The sequence below is a fragment of the Oncorhynchus nerka genome, linkage group LG20 (genome assembly GCF_034236695.1).
Source record: "Oncorhynchus nerka isolate Pitt River linkage group LG20, Oner_Uvic_2.0, whole genome shotgun sequence".
NCBI classification, from domain to species: domain Eukaryota; kingdom Metazoa; phylum Chordata; class Actinopteri; order Salmoniformes; family Salmonidae; genus Oncorhynchus; species Oncorhynchus nerka.
In genome coordinates, this window is record NC_088415.1 from 37,054,722 (window position 1) to 37,075,220 (window position 20,499).

Below are 20,499 nucleotides of genomic sequence, written 5' to 3' on the forward strand. Positions count from 1 at the left end.
AATATTAGGAAGGTGTTTGTACATTTGTCTGTAAGGGCATTCAAGCAGGATGAAATAAGGGATTTCAGTTGAGGAAAATCATAATGCATGAACTACTTGCCTCTGGCAGTCAGACTATAGTGATGATTCATTTAAATGCTTTGTTTAATAGTAGCTTGGGGCAAGGGGTCAATCATGAAATTCCCAGCATTGTATCCATCAAAATATTTCTTCTGTTTTCCTGCCAAAGCACACAACCTGTACCACCAATGCCCCTTAGGAGAGGTTTTAGGTTTTTGTGGGTTCTTCCAATGTATCCCTTTTGTTTTCTTTAAAGAGCGTGATGGCTGTTGGAGTCTGACTAGGCTGGCTGACTGGTTGGCCAATAGAAGATCAGTGTTTGAAATATGGTCCATGTTGCTTTCTCTCTCTGCCTGGTTTTACGAGTCCAGCTCTAATTAGAAGCGTCTGTGTGGCCCTCGTGTGGAATTCCTCTCTCATTGTGTTCAGAAAGAGAGCGAGAGATGGAGGAAGAAATGTGGGGAGGGAGAAAGGGAGTGAGTGGAAGGGGGAGGTGTTTTACATTCCTATTCTGTGCTCTAACGCATGTATGACTTTGTTGCTACATTTGAAAAGTTGTGTGTGAGGGGGATGCAGGGGAAGGGGAGGGGAGAGGGAATTTCCTGACATGAATCTAAGTGATGTGTTTTGGGCTGTGTCCCATTTCGAGAGAGATGAAGCACAGATATCAGGCTATAGCAACAGAACATGCAAGTACGTTAGTGACCTGACACTGCTTTATACTGTATACACTGTGCACACAGCCTTCACAGTTGTCTCTAGTATAATGGCACCCTCTCCCACCTCTCCAGAGTCTTATTTACACACGGAGACCCGACGCCTCTTGACCTGACGTCTGACCCGATTAGTAATCAATTTCTGTTTTTTTGGGGCCCTCAGGGACCGGAAGGAAGTGTACCTAGGTGACGACAACTCACTGACCTTGACTTTCAACGCTCGGAACGAGGGTGAAGGAGGGGCCTACGAGGCTGAGCTGTACGTGGTGCTGCCTCCTGAAGCGGACTACAGCGGTATAGCCCGCAATAACGAGGTGAGAGGAACTACTAAACATTCACCTGAACCCAACACTACTATTAGATGTGAAGTAATATAAGAGTCACAGTCTATTGGCTCATAAGACTTGTGATGATAGATCTATAAGGAACAGGGCTGTTATGGAAGTTATGAAATCACAAAATGGAACTAAATGTTTGTTCTTGGTGTTTGATCTGTAGACCTGTATCTATGATTCTTCTTTGTTGTGTTCTAACCAATGATAAACACATATGAATGTATATGGTTCTAAACCAGCACTCTTTCTCCTTGCTCTCTCTCTCTGTCTCTCTGTGTCTGTGTCTGTGTCTGTGTCTGTGTCTCTGTCTGTCTCTCTCTCTCTCTCTCTCTCCCCCCCCCAGAGCCTGACCCAGCTAACTTGTAGCTACGAGACAGAGAACCAGACCCGCTACCTCAGCTGTGACCTGGGCAACCCTATGAAGTCTGGCACCAGCGTAAGTCAAGGATTCATGTTCTGTTTGCCCTTCTGAAGATTGGTCATGAGAAGGGTCAGGAGTATTTCCTGGTTAGGTCACATGGGTGGAAAACAGGAGCAGCTCTGGGTCTTGGCGTGAAAAATCATTGATGTTTGTTTCGGCCATCTTGGTCTCCATCAGAATGAGAATAAGGTCACATGACATAAAAATAAACTTTGGGCCTGGTTCTACTCCAAGACCTTTCTGAAGAGCATTGGTTATGAATGGGGCGAGCAGTTTTTTCTGGTTAGGTCACATGGTCCTGGCCCTACTCGTAAGCAATACTCTTGTGTCTGACTGCAGAGGAAGACTGTAAAGTGGACATTGGTGGAGAGGTTAAGAAGGTTTTCTGATAGAATGGTTGTATTCAAAGTGTAAACAAAAATGTAAAAACTTTAGTGTGCAACAAACATATAGTACAGATCCCGCCATTGTAGTACCCAATGTGCTGAGGGTATTGTACTTTGCGTTAGTTATAATTCATAATGGCATAGAATGTTTATGAGCAGTGTTCTAATTGTTTCTACAGTGCACATCTGCAGTTCCATACACACTCACACTACACAGTTAAACAGCAAAAGCTCTAAACTAGCTGGAAAACAAAAGGGGCATGAAATCCCAGTTGAAATAAAGGGCAGCAAAACAGAACACTGTAAGCAGGAAGTCCCAGACTGTCTGGACCTGCAGGCCCAGGTGTATTACAGCTGTGTATGTGCCAGCCAGGCAGACAGGGAGTACCGACTGGTTGACAGATTGACCCCTGAAGACAACAGAACAGTTGGGAGGAGAGCGAAAGAGAGGACAGGACTGTTATCCTTTCGGGGACTCTGGCCCCCGCTATGCTGTTATGATTGTATAACAGAGAGTCTACTCACCGTCGCTGTACTGTATGTGTCAAAATAGTATCAAAAATAGTGCACACGTTTCCCAATGCCCTTACAAGGTTAGCTTTTTAGATATGTTGGTTGCATGATCCCCCTTAGACATTTGGAACTCTCTCGCCTCACATCATGTTGACATCGACCCCTTGTCCCTGATCACATTGCTTTTCCTCGTCTGCAGCTGTGGGCAGGTCTGCGCTTCACTGTGCCGCGACTGAAGGACACGCGGAAGACGGTTCAGTTTGAGCTGCAGATCCGCAGGTATGACTCCGTTCCATCGCCTCTCTAGGCATACGTTTGAGCCGGGCCTATAACTGGACACGTGTTATGTGTCACTGACAAAATGAATTCAAGGCTAAACTCGTAGGACGCAGAGCGTCAAACATACCGCAGTACTCCAATATCACCATATAGCTGCAGAGGTGTGTTGTCTCTGATTCATCACCCTCTCTTCCTCTCTCGCTTTCCCTCCACAGTAAAAATGAGAATAATTCCCACAGCGAGGTGGTTCCCTACAGGTTGGAGGTGGTTGTCCAGGCCGATGTTATTTTACAAGGGTGAGTCCAGAGGAAGTCAGAGAGAAGTCCAGGGGTGGGAGGAATCTCTGTGTTAGATTTCCCCCATCAGAGCAAAAACCCTTTGCAACTCCATAAAAGTTGTTTTATTTTTCTCCCCGCACAGTCTCATGCTTTCCTTTCCCTCTCTTTTGAAGAGTCTCCCGGCCAGACAAGGTCTTCTTCCCTCCTCCCAACTGGAAGGTGTCCAAGAGCCCCCAGGTGGAGCAGGACATCGGGCTTGCAGTCCAACACGTCTATGAGGTAAGGAGTTAAAGGGTTGGGGTTAGGATTAAGGTTAGGTTGGGAAGATCCAATGGGACATTCAGTGCATGGACAAAGGTGAATGCAGCCAAACTGTGAGTGGACATGTTTCTATGAAAGGAGCCAGAGGCCCTCCAGGAGGATAGCTGCTAGCTGGCTGGGCAGAGAGTTCTATACAGCAGACTCATCAGGATGTAGTATGGCAGAGAGTTCTATACAGCAGACTCATCAGGATGTAGTATGGCAGAGAGTTCTATACAGCAGACTCATCAGGTTGCAGTATGGCAGAGAGTTCTATACAGCAGACTCATCAGGATGTAGTATGGCAGAGAGTTCTATACAGCAGACTCATCAGGATGTAGTATGGCAGAGAGTTCTATACAGCAGACTCATCAGGATGTAGTATGGCAGAGAGTTCTATACAGCAGACTCATCAGGATGTAGTATGGCAGAGAGTTCTATACAGCAGACGCATCAGGATGTAGTATGGCAGAGAGTTCTATACAGCAGACTCATCAGGTTGTAGTATGGCAGAGAGTTCTATACAGCAGACTCATCAGGATGTAGTATGGCAGAGAGTTCTATACAGCAGACTCATCAGGTTGTAGTATGGCAGAGAGTTCTATACAGCAGACTCATCAGGTTGTAGTATGGCAGAGAGTTCTATACAGCAGACTCATCAGGATGTAGTATGGCAGAGAGTTCTATACAGCAGACGCATCAGGATGTAGTATGGCAGAGAGTTCTATACAGCAGACTCATCCGGATGTAGTATGGCAGAGAGTTCTATACAGCAGACGCATCAGGGTGTAGTATGGCAGAGAGTTCTATACAGCAGACTCATCAGGTTGTAGTATGGCAGAGAGTTCTATGGGGTGGCAGGGTAGCCTAGTGGTTAGAGCGTTGGACTAGTAACCGAGAGGTTGCAAGTTCAAATCCCCGAGCTGACAAGGTACAAATCTGTCGTTCTGCCCCTGAACAGGTAGTTAACCCACTGTTCCTAGGCTGTCAGTGAAAATAATAATTTGTTCTTAACTGACTTGCCTAGTTAAATAAAGGTTAAAAATAAAAAGCAGACCAGACACTAACCTTTGTGTAGATGCAGACCAGACCAGACACTACCTTTGTGTAGAAGCAGACCAGACCAGACACTAACCTTTGTGTAGAAGCAGACCAGACCAGACACTACCTTTGTGTAAAAGCAGACCAGACACTACTTCCTGGGGCTGCAGACAAGTCAAATGAGAAAGAAGAAAGAGAAGAGACACATTCCAGGAAGCACAGGGATTTGTTTTGAGCTTCACATCATTACAGGTCTAACTCAATTCGTAAGGGCAATTCGTAAGGGCAACCTCCCGTGATAGACATCACACCGGACCACCTTTCACAGTTCACAGAAAAACACTGCTCAAGTTTAGATGACATCACACCAACATGCCATTTCCTGGAAGTCTGGGTCAGTCTGGGTCGGGTTAATTTTTAGCAAAGACTAGCTGGGGGGGGGGGGGGGTATATGCTTGTAATATTCTTTTAACTAATTGCTCTCCTTTTCCGTCTTTCCTTCCGTCTCTCTCCCTTTCTCTCTCGTTATTTCTCCTGTCTGTCAGCTGGTGAACAAAGGCCCCAGTGGTATTAGCCACACAGTGTTTCAGCTCAGTTGTCCTCTCAGTGTTCAGGGCCAGGGTCTCCTCTACCCTCTGGAGATCTCTACTGAGGGACCCCTCAACTGCACCACCAACCACTCCATCAACTACATGCAGCTCAAGGTGAGCAATCAATCATTGGAATGTCTTTTGATGTATGACGGGGAAAGTTATTTTCATGTTTTAATGTTTATGTTAACACCTGTTTGCAAAAAGTTGTTTACACATTTGCAAGAGTACGGCAAATCTTGAACTCATTGTCTCGCTCGGTCAACACACACACACACACACACACACACACACACACACACACACACACACACACACACACACACACACACACACACACACACACACACACACACACACACACACACACACACACACACACACACACACACACACTCACATGAGGCTGACAGACATCTGTGTGAGGCTAGAACACTTCAGAGAGACGGGCACTGTGAAGATGTCCCACAGGTTCTAATTCAGTGTGTGATTAACAGTCTCTACACCCACCTCCACCCTCCCTGCCCAGCCAGCCCTAACCAGCCCCACCCAGGACACCATCCCCACTAACACTTTGATCTCTCAGCAGCACTTCCCTCAGCTCAGCACAGCTTGACAAACCTCTTCTGTACTGATACACTCACTCAACTTCTAACATTTAGGTCCCCTTCTGCAGGGTTTAAGCCTCAGGTTTTTCATGGGAACCGATGACTCTCGGGTAGTCGCTTGTTTCCGCTTCAAACTTCTAAATGGCCAGATGCTGAGATGAGGCCGGAGAGGTTTCCCATTTAGCTGTGATCTGATTTTCTTTGCGCACTACAGTGTGTTTCTATGGGAAACCATGTGAATGAAACCTCACATTCACTAGATTAATAACAAGGAAAATGATGGGTCACTAACTTCACTCCCTATATTGACAGAAAGGGCGGTGTGCTCGTCTCCCATGTGTGAGCTTTCTGTCTGTAATGTATTGACCTAATGGGTGGTCTGCTCGTCTCTCATGGGTGAGGTCTCTGTCCTAATGGGTGTTGTATGTTCTTTCCCTCGGTCTCCTCAGCTCCAGCAGTCGTCCACAGAGCAGCCTCCCCTACTTGTGCCTGGCCAGGATCACCACATCGAGAGGAGAGACGTCCACAGAGACCAGTTGGCTGAGCACACTAACCTGGTGAGGCCCTTAGCAAGGACAGATGGGGAGAGTTATTGGAACAGTGTGCTATTAATGCAACTGGCTTTTTGTGTGATGAGTAGAGCTTGTTGTTGCCTCTGGTGGTATTTCATGTTGTCAAATAGTTCAAATAGTTCAAAACAGGACAAGTGGATGGAAGTGACTAGAGACTTTCCTTTGGAATAGAGCTGAGCTGGAGGGTTGAACCTCTGCCTCTCTGCTCCTCTGAGTTGCCTGAAGCCATGGCATGTATTGATCTGGGACAGTGGCTCTGGCCCTGCTATTGGAAAGCCTCCTGGGATTGACTAATGAGGTTATAAGGTAATTGAGAGGAAGGGGTCAGAGGGCGTGGGGTGGTGGTGGTCCCGCTGTGGTGATTAACATTAAAGGGCTGCAGGGAGACTGGGAGGGTGGAGCTGGGGCAGTAGGGACATGGAAATAGGGGGATCTGTGGGACCAGGGGTATGATGCGCTGGTTAGTTCACAGACCGCCCTCTAATTTTCCACTCCGTGGTGTTGTTAGTGTGAGTACCACTGCCCCTGGCACACACTGGCCCTATTGATCCAACCAGCACCAGGAACAGGTAGCTCTCCCTCTGTTCTCCCCCTCATTGGTCTGTCACTACCCAGAGTGGTGAAAGAGGTCTTTGTCCCCCCCGCCTGTCGCTCTTAACCGCCCCTCGTTTATCAAGCCTGCTCGATGACACGTTTCTATAAAGGCCGCCATTCTTTGTTTCACTCTTAGCACTTCAGTTTCTATGCTGAGTTGGAACTAAGAACAGACGTCTCTGTTAAAAAAATAAGTTTCAAGAGAAAGTGTGTTAGTGGTCAGAGCTGTGCATAATGCCGTTGTATAGGCCCTTGATTGAATCTGGTTGTAGTAGGGGACTGGTAAAGGAGAGAGACCCCTCGCTATGTCTGGCCTTGTCCTAGAAAACCTGTAAATGAAGTAGCACTGTGAGCTTTGTCTCTAAATGGCTTTTAGAACAATCTAGGAAAATGTAGATTGAATTATTGTTTACATTCATGTCACACAGTAGCTGCCATTGTACACTTCAACACACACACACTGCAGGTCTATTATATAGCCAGTCACTGCTGTTCTACTCATTGTGGGAACAGAAGCTTCCCTCCCAGCTCCTGCCCCTGACCTCGGCCACCCCACTAGGGAGGATCTGGCGCTCTACCATATCCAAATGGACCATTTCCCCAGGCCTACCAGAATCCCTTAGCCTCCCCCAGCCTCAGTTAGTCTCCAGTTTTAATCAAGTGTAATATTTTGGAAACAATTGTCTGTCTGTCTGTCTGTCTGTCTGCCTGTCTGCCTGTCTGCCTGTCTGTAACTGTAATGCCGTTATTAAGCCAGTCTTAACTGTAAGGCCCTGAGGGAGGTTACAGGCAGTAGGGTAGGTACTGGGTTGTGTACTACACCCTCTCCTCCTGCGTTCGTTTGCCCTCCTTGGCTCTTGGCTTAATAGGCAAACTAATTCGCTCCCGCAGGAAGCCCACCAAAACCGCCCAATCCGGCCGGGGTGGTCTGTCTAACACGCCAGCATTAAAAGTCAGTTTGTGGAGGTTTACAATGCAAAGCGCCCAGCTACCATTATGAGGATTTAATTAAGATTGTGTATTCTAACAGTCTTGTGAAAAGGGAGCTGGTGGTTGGGCAATGATGTTGAGTGTCGACTGCATGCTGGATTTTTACAGTCTCATGACATTCACTCAATCTTTCTAATTGGAAGCAGCCCTGCATTGGATCATAACATTGACCTCTTTGTTCTATTTATTTGGCCTCCAGAGTTAACATTGCCCTTACTGCTCTTCCCACCCACCCCCTCCCTGTCTACTGACCTTCACGTCAGGTTTTAATTCACGCACTTACAGTAATTACTGTTAAGTTAAGCCTGACCGAATGTCAAATTAAGTTTGTTTTGTAGCTGTTTGGTTTTCCTTGCTGAGGACAGCAGTTATTGCATGGCATATCTCAAATGATGGCATATTTTATGTAATTTGTTAAGCCTTAACCCACTCTCTCTCCTCCTCCCTCCTTCTCTCTCTCTCTCTCTCTCTCTCTCTTCCTCCCACCCTCATTCTCCCTCTCTCTCTTCCTCCCTCCCTCTCTCCCTCTAGTCCTGCTCTAATGTAGAATGCTGGACGCTGCAGTGTGACGTTGGTCTTCTGGAGAAGGGGACCAGCGCCATCCTCAAAGTGCGCTCACGCATCTGGGCTGAGACCTTCATCGAGGTAGGGACTGGAGATGAAACCAACCACTCTGCATACAATTGCTCCCCTACATACCTTTTTAAAATTGCGATTGAAGAGTGGATCTTGGTCAGGTTCAGATGCAGAGATTAAAACCAACCCGACAGAACTACTGGCCTCCTCTCAAACCCACTGCACATGTAGATGCATGTTTCTGCCAGATGACATTGGCACTGATTGCATGAGACGGACTGTCTCCGTTCACGTTGTCGTCTGTGTATTTTCTCATGTCATGGTTTGGCTGAGTATAAGCAGAATGATTCCCTTAAGCATCTTACAAAGAAAAAATCAACACTCAAAACCTCAAATTCAAGACTGTGAAAGATGAATGTCCAGTCAGACTCACACATGTGATTGTATTGACTAGATGTCAGTATTAATGCTAGCTCAGAGCTAAACTCTGCCAGTGTCTCAAATAGTTGGCCCAAATGAAGGGAAAGTTGTAGCTAACAGAGAGTATAATTCAAATCTAATTTCAATAGTCGTATGTGTGTGTGTGTGTGTCTGTAGTGTTATAGTGTTCTAGTTAGAGCTGGATGGTATATGTCCACAGAAGCAGTTGTGAGAGGCCTTACACACAAAGCCTATGTGTGAGTGCATTGAAAATTCATTAGCTGGTGGTCGTGGCTTCTCATAGGATTGGAATGTCAGAGGGGTTTTGTGAGAGACAGCCGGTCTGGAAATAGAGTTGCATCTCTGGGCAGCACACGACCGCCACCTACTGCATACAAGAGAAAGTGCACCCATTACCAGTCCACACTAGCCTCGCTAACACATATACAAGCTGCAATTCCCAGTACTCCTACACTAATTATTTGCAGAATCACATTGAATATCCAATCTGATCCAGTTCCTGTTGTTTTGCTTCTATCCTCAGAGAGCATACAAAGGGTATGTGCTTGAGTGCCTGGCAAGATTCAGTGTGATCAAGATGCCCTATGCCATCTTACCCAAGGAACTACCAAGTGGATCTAAAAAGGTAGGTCTATGTGCAATACACCCATGTTACCAAACCTCTCTATGTTACTGTTTTGTTAGTCATGCATTACCATACAGTATGTCAAAGTTTTGTAGATCACTCCGCTGTTGGGAAACTGCAGGAAGCCTGGAATCGAGGCTATTATAGTATAAGTGGTGGTCATGACTAATTCTCTGCCCCCTCCTCAGGTGGTGACCCCGGTGGTGTGGAACAAGCCGGACAGCCAGTACTCTGTGCCAATGTGGATCATCATCTTGGCCATACTAGCTGGACTTCTTCTGCTGGCACTGGTGATTTACGTCCTGTACAAAGTGAGTGGTCAGGATGGTGCTGATGTTAACATCAGGCAGAATGGGTGGTTTCCATCTCTTCAGAACGTCCCGGATTTGCCTTTATAACTAAGACTTATTAGTCTCAGGCCAAACTCCATCTTGCTCTTAGCTCAGCCTTCTCCAGGCCTAAATGTAAGGCTGTCTGGAGAGACGAGAACCTCATTGACATATGAAGATTTGAGACGATGTTATAAATATTATATTCAGTTCAAACCTTTTCTCTTTTTTTCTTTCTCCCTCCCAGCTTGGCTTCTTCAAGAGGTCGCTACCCTACGGCACGGCTATGGAGAAGGCCCAACTCAAGCCCCATGCTACGTCTGAGGCCTAAACTCCACAGAAGGATTAAAACAAGCTACTTTGTTGTCAAAGAACCAAAGAAACCTAGATACCCACATGATTGCAACAGAGAAACGTGGTTCATTTAAATGTCCAGAGAGGATCAGACTGCAGTTGAAGAGTGAGGAAGAGGAGGAGAAAAGACCACTGGAACTCCACTGTACTGCACTAGAGGAAGACAACCCTAAGAACTCCAAACCAAATGAATGTTTTTAATTTAATATGTGTTGTTTTGTTTGTCGTCGTCGGGGTTGGGGTCGATCACCAAGATGAGCTTCAGTGTCACAGTCAGACAAACAGGCCTGAGACTTACTGATCCTATTTGAGTTGAAGTCCAAGACTAGTGACTACAGAAGATGGAGAATGGGAGCCCTTGATAAGCCCAGGATGGAGGACGACGCTTGGTTTCTCCCTCCACATCTTTTAAAATAGCTTTTAATTATCTCGGATCCTTGTGAAAGATAATAATGTTTAAGTCTTTTTAATTGCCTTCATTTTGGTGCTAAAAAGTACAAATGTGCTCAGTGCTTCAAACGGGATGGCCACATCTTTCTTCTGGTGTCGAGGGGAGTGAATACCTCTCTCTTCCTTTTCGTAGCATTAAAGTATCACAGCTGATACTTTCCCCACCAAAGACCTGGAAACTGCATGATCAGGGTTTCTACCCAGAGACAGATGATTGTGTCTGTATCATGTTGCCAAACTCTCTACACTTTGACTTTTTTACCTATGAACATTTCTACCAAAGATTTTTTTACAGTCTCGTCTGTTAATGTTTTATGTAGGATGTAAGTGCAGCCCAAGTGCTCCAGTAATGTTTGTCAGGCTCCTCTGTTTTATCTAAACCTACCTACATGGCTTCTGCCCGCTTCTGAGTGGTGGACATGCAGTGCTTGGTTCAGTTGTTTTGCACACAAAGGAAATCTACTGATGACTAACAAGATGGCAAAAACAGACAGGATACTGACCGACTGATCTTCCCACGAGTTTGACATGAACTCTTACCGATCACCTCGTGTTGATCCATGTTCGTTGTGACAAAATGAAAGCATTGCCTCAAAGTCGTCTGGGACTTGACTGGATCCACCACCATGGGCCTGTGAGATAGATCTCGCTAACAGCTTGAAACAGTGTGGTGCTTTGCCAGAACTCTGGCTGGTGACTTGTAAGCAAGGTTTCCAGACTTTGCCTGTGCTGCAAGAGGCAGTATGGAAATTGGGTTGAAGCAAAGGCCATCCAGGTATATCCTCAGCCTTGGTGTGTAATGATGTCTTGAAAGTCAATATATACCTATCGTGTGTGTTGCCAACAGAGATCAGGGAAGTTGCAGTACATTCTGAGTGGGTTGCTAGCAGGTCAGGGCTCATTCCATGTGAGTGTCAGGGAAACAGCCAAATGTCCAGTCCCTACACATTTGGCCTCGATCTTAGTGTGCTGCGAGCATCTTCACTTTGGTTGATTTTTTTTATTTTATTTGATGCCCTTATGGATAAAGAGAACTGACTATGAGTACCAAATGCACTCCCAACACAATGCTGCAGCTTCACCCAGGGACTGAAAATATGTGGGGTTCATTTATTTGTCATGTTTTTATGTAAATAAATAGTCTGTGCATGAGAGAGGTGTGTGTGTGTGTGTGTGACTGTGTGTGTGTGTGTGACTGTGTGTGTGTGTGTGTCTGTGTGTGTGTGTGTGTGTGTGTGTGTGTGTGTTGGACTGCGTGTGACTTCATGTGTACATGCTCCTGTCTGTGTATGTTTTTCGTGTCAATCAGAGAGATCTTTCCCTTTGCTAAGTCCGCTCCTTCCTCCCTTGCATCACTAGAGAAGGGTAGACTTGTCCAGCAGTAATGCTGATCATCGCGCCACTACAATTTGTGCTCAGGATAGGATGAGACTGCTGTTCAGGACAGCTAGGACCAGAGTAGCTATTCATTTAATGCAATAGAGAGCATGTACATACATGTCTGTACTGTAAAATCAGTTTGTGCCTCTTGTAAAGGAATAGCAACTGGGCATTGGGAACAAAAATCATCTTGTTTGTACGTGCAATATTATTTACTCTGGTTAATATCGTTTTCCTTTTTTGTTGTTTCAGTTTTTGTTATTTTCTTTGGTTTTGTTCCGGAGGAGTTGCGCTAAACCCATTGTATCTACCATCTGGTGATGAGTGTGAGATATCAACCATACATAAACTCTCCTCGTGGTCGGAGCGTTATGGTCAGATTTTTTCTCTCTAGGTCTTTCCCATTTTTGACCACTTACATTTTGCTCCACCATTATAACTAGCCAATCTTTAGTATCGATATTTTAGATATCAGTGGTAAAAAAAAAATATATACATATATATAACGACCTCCATCAAACCTCTGAGTTGAACTCGAGTTGGCCTATGTTACTTGTGTGATAATGTATGTGCAGTTCAATTGTATCAGCTATCTAAACACAGCCATAGTGTTACACATCTGTTTTGATCTGCTATGCTCCCTGGATGATAATGGGGATTTCATTCTGTGATTAGGCTTTTCATGAGAGAGCTTTATCCAGACTCGTGGTGCAAAGACTGCTAATGCCTCTCAGTGGATTCATTTTACACATATAAAATTGTTTTGAACAGTATTTGTATGACGTTAGTGTCCAGACTGAACATTTCAACCTAGGGTTATTTATATGTTGAGGATGTTTTAAACATAATCCTCTGTGGTTAAAGCAGGAGACTACACTGGGTTTATCCTAGCCCCTTTTTAATCATTTTTTTCTCCTTTTTACCAAAAAGTTGTAAATATATTTCTGACAAGGAGAATGTTTTTAGATCCAATAAAAAATAATTGCTTGTTGTGAAATTGACTCTCCTCATATTGGGGGGGTGTTAGTCTTTCAGTGATAATTTGTATCTTATTTTATGGTTTGCATTTCCAATAAAAAAAAAAAAAAACATTTTTTTTTACAAACTCATGCTTTGATTGAATACACATCATTTGGAAAATAATTTATTTAGAAAAAAATAAACGTACATGGTATGAAATGTTTTACACGTTTGTGTATGCGTTCTGGCAACATAGCTGATTGCTAAACTATTGTACACAGTTGTATTACAAAGTGGAAAAAGGTCAAAACAAACACTCCATAACTGCATGCTATAGCATATATCTGCTCTGCTGTATGTGCTTATGTAGACGGGTTACACCTCGATCACACCAACATTGTTTGGCAATTTGGTACACCGAAAGTACATTTATTTCAAATGGAACGCTGCGTTTGCCTTGCAGCATTGCGTTGCAGTTGCAGTGCGTTCAGTGTGGTACATACGTTGGATTTATCGAACGTAGCGCCAAACTGTATGCGTGGACGGCTTGACAGAAATGGTAGCAGAAGATGAATGTTGAACTTTGTTGCACACATCCAGATGATGCTGCGTCCTATTTTGTGCATAACACTATCGGTGTGATCAAGGCGTTAGCTAACAACGTCATGAAAACGACGCACTCGCATCAATGGGGCAGAAGTCTGTGTTGTGATTCAGGATGGCCAGATAGCTAGCAACAATGACAAGAAGCTGCCAGTGGGGAATCGTAGTTGGCTCGTTTCAACTAGTTTTTATCTTGTTCTTGATACCATGTCTTGTTTTGAGGTGTTTTGACTGATGTCACATCTATGCTAATATAGCAAAAAAAAATCGCTAGCTAGCTAACCAACAACTGTAACGATGTATTTGAGAGAAGTGCTCATTGTGCAAATGCATTTGTTTTCAAAAAAACATTGGAGACTAAATATAGTTTACATGTTGTCAACAATCTCAGCCAACACCGTCTCGTTTGCCCCAACCCGTATATGGCACTTGTGAAACCATAAGATTATCATACAAATAGTCTGCTATACATATGATCGTATACATAATGACTAATGCCAAAAATATGCACTTCTTCCTCCGGAGTGTAGTGGTATCAGAGACAGCAGTCACAGGACCAGCAACATCTCTGGTAAGGCACTAGGGGTCACTAGATACTGCCAGTTGGATCCCTCCTCAGGTCCTAGTCACTTGATTAGCAGTCCAAACAGCTGCTTCTCTTGACTGCGCTCTGTGTGATACTGAACAGCCCAGAAACATCCACAGTCCTCCATTCTTGACACCGGACATGCACACACGTCTATAGAAGAGCTTGCATGTGGATTAGTATGACCATGGAGGTGTGTGTATTCCCCTGCCAACCTCTTATTCACAGGCTGTCTTATAGACAGTCTTTATACACCGAGATATGTAGATACAGTACTTATACACTGGTCTGGTTCAGCACTCAGCGCTCCATTCCCCTGGACAGTTGTGTCAGTTTGCGCTGGTTGTCGATCACTTCAAAGTTCTGAACATAGTGGCGGATGTTGCTGGGATTCCGGAGAGGGAGGGACTGCTCAGAATCTGGACAAGCGACAAAGAGGGAGATTGTTTCTTAACACCTAAACACAGAAGAGCTACATTTACTTAATCTCATTTGAAGCTCTGAGTGGAAAATGAGTTAAGCATTGAGGCATAGCTATGTGGCATAGCTTACACGTGGACACCCGAATGGAAGGCGCCTCCAGAAACATTCTGTCTGCGAGCCCCTTCTGAGGCGAGGAAGGCACTGCGGGACAAAGAGCCGTTGAGTGTGAACACCATGCCCCAACATTGTCCTTATTCCATTCTTTCCTACAACTTTTTCATTTTGTTGTCTTACCGTAAGGCGTGCTTCGGCACCCTCGAACGATCTTCACTGTCTTGGCAATCATGCGCTGAAACAGTGAAAAGACAAGGCGGCTTATTTAGCCAATAGTTTACAAGACAAACAAAGAGAAGACATAACTTGGGTAAGGGCCGATGTAAGAATTTGATATTTAGGCTCGACAAACTCACCATTTTCTCAAAATTGACCAGTTTTTCAGTGTAGTTCTTGTTTCCCTCGTGGATGAATGTCATGTCTAGAGGAACCGATGGCGAAACAGAACAACATACTGGCTCAGTGTAGGGCCATGCAGACTTTACTTAGGTATCGAATGCTACATCTACCACAAGAGGTTTCTAACAACGTATCACTACTACCTTTTAGTAGCAGGGGCATGAAGGGGATGTAGGGAGGACTGAGCTTTGCCACAGCCAGTCTGTAGGCTCTGTGATTACGTGATGGATCCTGACACATGAAGAGAAATACACACACTTCTCCATTAGCTCTAGTTATAAAGGAAATATAGGCCATAAACAACGCACATATTACAAAGGAAGGAAAACATGATTCATACACACAGTGGAAATGAGGGGGAGGGATTGACAAGTGGCCTGTGATGTCATCTGTTGTTATCTATGACATTTAATAGAACACTTTGTTATGAAGCTTGTACACATTAACTCACTCACCATTAACCTCTCGTAGGCACAATAGACCCTTTTCGTCTTACTCGGCACTCTCTTTCAACAACAACAACAACAACAACTGTTACTCCTCTGATATCCATTTCACATATGTTATAAATAAAATACATTGTTATTATAAGCGATCCTAAAAACGTAGGTCATTGTCCCCAGCAGGCCTCACCTCCCAGGTCTTGTAAAGTCTCTGTACAGCACTGTTGCTTAGACCAAACATCACAGCAAAGAATGAATTGAGGTTTTTCTGCTCCTTCAACCTGAAACAGGAAACACAGCCAGTAACATCTGTGGGAAGACTAAACATATACATTACCAAAATGGTTATTAGAGCAACAGTGTCTACAGACATGACCAATATTTTATCTGGATATGAAAACATGATTTCTGCTGGTATGTTGAATATTTTTTGTATATAGAGTGTTATTGTACAAAATCACCAATATAGTATACTGATATGTAGGGATATTTACCCCGAAGATAACATAGTCATTAATCTGCAAGTTACAAGGTAAACTGTGTCTTAATTTAAGTGAGACTCACATGGCGGCCATCTTGATGAACTTCTTCAGCAGCATGGCTCTCTTCATCAGGTCAGCACACAGACACACCTCCGTCACCACCCAGTACTGCACCTCGTTGAAGCGATGCACAAAACGCTCCAGGTTAGCTGTGGTGGCGCCTTGGAATTTATGTCGCCCAAATATATAGTACACTAGTTCCACCTGGTGGGAGAGACACATTCATTTACCATCCGTATGTACTGTGGCACATTAAACACAGATCCAAAGTATTTGTATGTACCCAAATACAGGTATATCAAGCAACCATCCAATGGACTAAACCTTCAATTTGGCATAACATTTGAACTTGACTTGAACTTGATTTCCTTGTCAAAGAGGTATTTTGACCTCAGTGGGACAACCTGGTTAAATAAACTTGCATAAAAAGAGGTGTGTGTCAGATGAACACGTGGCTAATACAAGGTAGTAGTGTGTCAGGTGAGGAGTCGACCTGATGACTGATATGATGCTGCAGTAACAGTTACCAGAGAGAGGATGCCTCAGACACATGCCCGAGTGACAGATAGCGAATCCTTTAGGCCTGTTTATACCTGATGCTAAAATGTGTCCTGTGCCCACTTTTTCAGACAAGTGTAGACGATTCAAATACATTTTGTTAACCGATTGTGATCAGATCTTACAAGTGTAAACAGACAAGATCAAGACAAGATCAGGACGAATGATGCACGTTAGAGTATAATCAGGGCTATTGTTGTTCTGAGACAGACTGAGACAGCTCACATCTGAGTCACCAGGCCTTGTCAAACCAGCTCCCCACCACGGTGCATACCCACATGTGAGATAGATGTCATACCCTTAATAGACCTGTACATTCGAGTCATTTATAGCAGATGCTGTTATCCAGAGCGACTTACAGTAGTAGTGACTGCATACATTTTCAAACTTTTCTACCTCATTCTTATTAACTAAGCCCTTTTTTTTCAGGGAAATGGGGCATACTGGTGATACTCGGTATTTAAAGCTGGGTAGCAAATGATCCCACTCAAGCGCCTATTGCAAGCATACGTCACAGTTTCTCCTCTTTGAACTCTTATCCTGCTGGTCCCAAATCCATAACTTCCACTCCATAACACTGGCAAAGCTCTGGCATGGGCTCAGCTCATTTCCTTCCTTACCTCATGCATGGCGGTAAACAGTTCCCAGTCGTAGTTGGTGAGCTGGCTGGCGATGTCCTTGGAACACATCTGCTCTAAAGTGTCAATGGTGCTCTGATCAGGGCCCTGCTGCTCCTTCAGGGGCATCTGTCAAGATGCCAGAGAACAAACACCATAAATAATGCCATGAAATCACACAAATATCTATGAACGGTCTGGGATGTTTTTCTCTGATTCACCATGCGATGTAGTTCTTAAGTTATAGATAAGTTATATATGGTCATCTCAGCACCCATGAGAAACTATAGAGTAGATGTAGATTGTAGGTGAGGTTAGGACTCACCAGTTGTTCCACCTGGGTGGCAGTGCAGAGGAACAGTCTCTCATTCAGCCCCAGGGAGGTGTAGACTGCTGTGGCGTCCAGCTTCAGCTGAGCCCTGTCTATGATATGGCAAAGACAAGCCCTTTAACACACAATACCTCAGAGACACACATCCCGACTTAACATCAACACTCACTGACAGTTACACACTCTCTCAATAAAACTTACCATCATCTCAAATGACATGTCACAAGACATTAACATGCACCTATACCAAATTGTAAAGTTATGAATATAGCTGCTCTTGCCTGAAGGAGGGAGTATTGTACCAAGTGTACAAACTGAAAGGGAAAAAAATGAATGTCCTGTACAGCTGTATCTTAGAAAAGGGCTTCATATTGCTTCCAGATGACATGGAAAAAGAAAGAATAGCCACGCACCTCCCATGGAGTTCATTTTGACCAGAACGTGGTCTCCTCCTGGATTTACCAGCGATGACATCATTTCCTGAACAGAGGTGTTCACCGGCAGCATCAGAGTGATTGACGTATGGTCTGGCCGGAAGATCTCATACAATACTAGGAGAGAAAACACAGAGACACGGGAAAGGAAGTTAAAAATTAAAGGCCCAGTGCAGTCAAAAAATGGGATTGTCCTGTGTTTTATATATATTTCCACACTATGAGGTTGGAATAATACTGTAAATTGTGAAAATGATGATAATGCCCTTTTAGTGTAAGAGCTGTTTTAAAAGACCACCTGAAATGTCAGCCTGTTTTGGTGGGATGGAGTTTTAGCCTGCCTGGTGAAATCCTCAGGATGTAAATGAGTTAATAGACCAATAAGAAAGAGTGTTCCAAACCTCTCTATCAATAACAGCTAGTTTTCAGTTTTCCTCTCCCCACACCCAGAAATTGTTCTTTGTTATCAAGCTATTTTTGACAATTCTAATAATTTGAAACAATCACAATAAGGTACTTCATTTTTACTCAGAAATTATTTAACATTGAGATTTTAAAAAACAAACAGCTGCATTGGATATTTTAAACAAAGTATAGCAACAACCATTTTGTCACGACTTCCGCCGAAGTTGGTTCCTCTCCTTGTTCGGGCGGCGGTCGGTGTCGCCGGTCTTCTAGCCATCATTGATCAATTTTTCATTTGTTTTGTCTTGTCTTCCCACACACCTGGTTTCAATTCCATCATTACATGTTGTGTATTTAACCCTCTGTTCCCCCCCATGTCCTTGTCCGGAATTGTTTATTGTAAGTGCTTGTGCACGTATTTCTGGCGTGCGACGGGTTTTGTACCCATTGTATTGATTGTTCTGTTTACTGTGATTTTTATTATTAAACTGCACCGTTGTAACACAGTTTTTGCTCTCCTGCGCCTGACTCCTCTGCCGCCAGTACGCACCCCTTACAGAAATACGTGCACAAGCACTTACAATAAACATTCCGGACAAGGACATGGGGGGAACAGAGGGTTAAATACACAACATGTAATGATGGAATTGAAACCAGGTGTGTGGGAAGACAAGACAAAACAAATGGAAAATGAATCAATGATGGCTAGAAGACCGGCGATGCCGACCGCCGAACGCCGCCCAAACAAGGAGAGGAACCAACTTCGGCGGAAGTTGTGACACATTTACATTGATCCATCTGTAAGTGCATTTCATGGTTACAGTCGGCTGCCAATGGTTATCCAATAGTTAATAAACAGAAAAAAAGGCAAATTGTGCATTTTGTGTCATTATAGAAAAGGCATTGCCATGCTATTCATGACATAGTTATTACCATGCTATGGTAGTAGTAGTCTCACTGACCTTTGTCCTTTGATCTGATTGGCAGACACTTCCCCACTGGCTCCTCACAACTGGAAAACCAGTCAAACTGATGGTTAAGCTAATGGAAACAAACAATAGACAGAGTAAGTCAGCCACAAGTGTGACTTTTAATTTCTCTATGTTTTTTTATGCTTTTAATCTTTTATCTTTTAGCTCCAGCAGCTCTGAAGACTAACACGCTGTGTTATAAAGGTTGGAGTTGTATTGTCTCTTCTGCTATCTCCCAATCTGTCTAAGTAAAGAGAACATGGCATGTGGTAATAAACAGAGATGCAGATGTATTTGTGTGCGCAAGAATGACCTTTATAAGCCTTTATTAATGTGGTTCAACTTACCCTTGTCAGTGACCCGAGTTCATTCTCAAGCCTGGAAAGATATTGAAAAATACAAACATGACAGTAACCTAATTCAAATCTCAAATCTAGATTCCAGAAACACTCTTATTGGCTTGGTTACGATACTACATAATGTTATCAATATGACCGTAAAGGAAAGAACATGACTTTTGCTTTTGTTTCACATTCCTGTGAGCACAAGGCTTATATCCATACCATACTATATTGAACTTTGACCTTCATTATTCACCCTATGAGCCCAAAAGTTGTACATTTCAGATACACTCTGGCGAAAGGGGTGGCAGGTAGCCTAGTGGTTAGAGCGTTGGACTTGTAACTGAAATATTGAATCCCCAAATCTGTCATTCTGCCCCTGAACAAGCCAGTTAACTAGGCCGCCATTGAAAATAATAAATATTTTGTTCTTAACTGACTTGCCTAGTTAAATAAAGGTAAAATAAATAAAAATGTGTTACTACTCACATTCTGGTTCTCCTCCTGTCTCTGAGCTGCTCCCTCAGCATACTGGACAGACGGGAGTCACCTGCCACCTCCTCCCCCAGCGTCTGTCATGCATAGAAACACTCAATGTATCAACACTGAATGTATATTATTATGGTCACAACACACAGGCTATGATTCAATACAATATACTGCACAATTTACTGTATAACAGATTTTTCAGAGCGTGATATTTGGATAACATTGATATAAGGCTCTGCTATTTTTATTATTATTATTTATTATTTTTACCCCTCTTTTTCGTGGTATCCAATTATTAGTAGTTACTGTCTTGTCTCACTCCTGTACAGGCTCGGGAGAGACGAGGGTCGAGAGCTATGCGTCCTCCGAAACACAACCCAACCAAGCCGCACTGCTTCTTAACACAGCGAGTGTAGCCGATGTGAAATTGCTAGCTAGTTAGCGG

General features: G+C 43.9%; 2 protein-coding genes across 8 annotated transcripts in view; one reads left to right on the plus strand and one right to left on the minus strand.

Moving 5' to 3' along the window:
- Positions 1 to 12,943, plus strand: part of LOC115102439 (integrin alpha-5-like) — a 53,937-nt gene extending 40,994 nt beyond the window's left edge. Inside the window, exons 20-30 of the mRNA XM_029622386.1 lie at positions 940 to 1,090; positions 1,455 to 1,547; positions 2,631 to 2,710; positions 2,926 to 3,006; positions 3,162 to 3,267; positions 4,875 to 5,033; positions 5,977 to 6,084; positions 8,215 to 8,328; positions 9,224 to 9,325; positions 9,514 to 9,636; positions 9,902 to 12,943. Of these exons, the coding sequence (XP_029478246.1) occupies positions 940 to 1,090; positions 1,455 to 1,547; positions 2,631 to 2,710; positions 2,926 to 3,006; positions 3,162 to 3,267; positions 4,875 to 5,033; positions 5,977 to 6,084; positions 8,215 to 8,328; positions 9,224 to 9,325; positions 9,514 to 9,636; positions 9,902 to 9,985 (1,201 nt within the window). The 3' untranslated portion in view covers positions 9,986 to 12,943. The remainder of the gene's footprint in view (positions 1 to 939; positions 1,091 to 1,454; positions 1,548 to 2,630; positions 2,711 to 2,925; positions 3,007 to 3,161; positions 3,268 to 4,874; positions 5,034 to 5,976; positions 6,085 to 8,214; positions 8,329 to 9,223; positions 9,326 to 9,513; positions 9,637 to 9,901) is intronic.
- Positions 12,944 to 12,966: 23 nt separating this feature from the next.
- Positions 12,967 to 20,499, minus strand: part of LOC115102440 (rap guanine nucleotide exchange factor 3-like) — a 47,332-nt gene continuing 39,799 nt past the window's right edge. For 5 of the 7 annotated variants that reach the window (XM_029622389.2, XM_029622393.2, XM_029622387.2 and 2 more), the window contains 14 exons: positions 20,055 to 20,137; positions 19,572 to 19,602; positions 19,216 to 19,294; positions 17,828 to 17,965; positions 17,409 to 17,506; positions 17,087 to 17,212; positions 15,931 to 16,112; positions 15,557 to 15,647; positions 15,379 to 15,429; positions 15,067 to 15,154; positions 14,881 to 14,945; positions 14,705 to 14,759; positions 14,540 to 14,611; positions 12,967 to 14,406 (listed from right to left, as the gene is read on the minus strand). In XM_029622389.2, the coding sequence (XP_029478249.1) occupies positions 14,288 to 14,406; positions 14,540 to 14,611; positions 14,705 to 14,759; positions 14,881 to 14,945; positions 15,067 to 15,154; positions 15,379 to 15,429; positions 15,557 to 15,647; positions 15,931 to 16,112; positions 17,087 to 17,212; positions 17,409 to 17,506; positions 17,828 to 17,965; positions 19,216 to 19,294; positions 19,572 to 19,602; positions 20,055 to 20,137 (1,278 nt within the window). In that variant the 3' untranslated portion in view covers positions 12,967 to 14,287. Of the gene's footprint in view, positions 14,445 to 14,539; positions 14,612 to 14,704; positions 14,760 to 14,880; positions 14,946 to 15,066; positions 15,155 to 15,378; positions 15,430 to 15,556; positions 15,648 to 15,930; positions 16,113 to 17,086; positions 17,213 to 17,408; positions 17,507 to 17,827; positions 17,966 to 19,215; positions 19,295 to 19,571; positions 19,603 to 20,054; positions 20,138 to 20,499 lie in introns of all 7 variants that reach the window. The other 2 variants (XM_029622388.2, XM_029622391.2) reach the window with 2 other exon arrangements.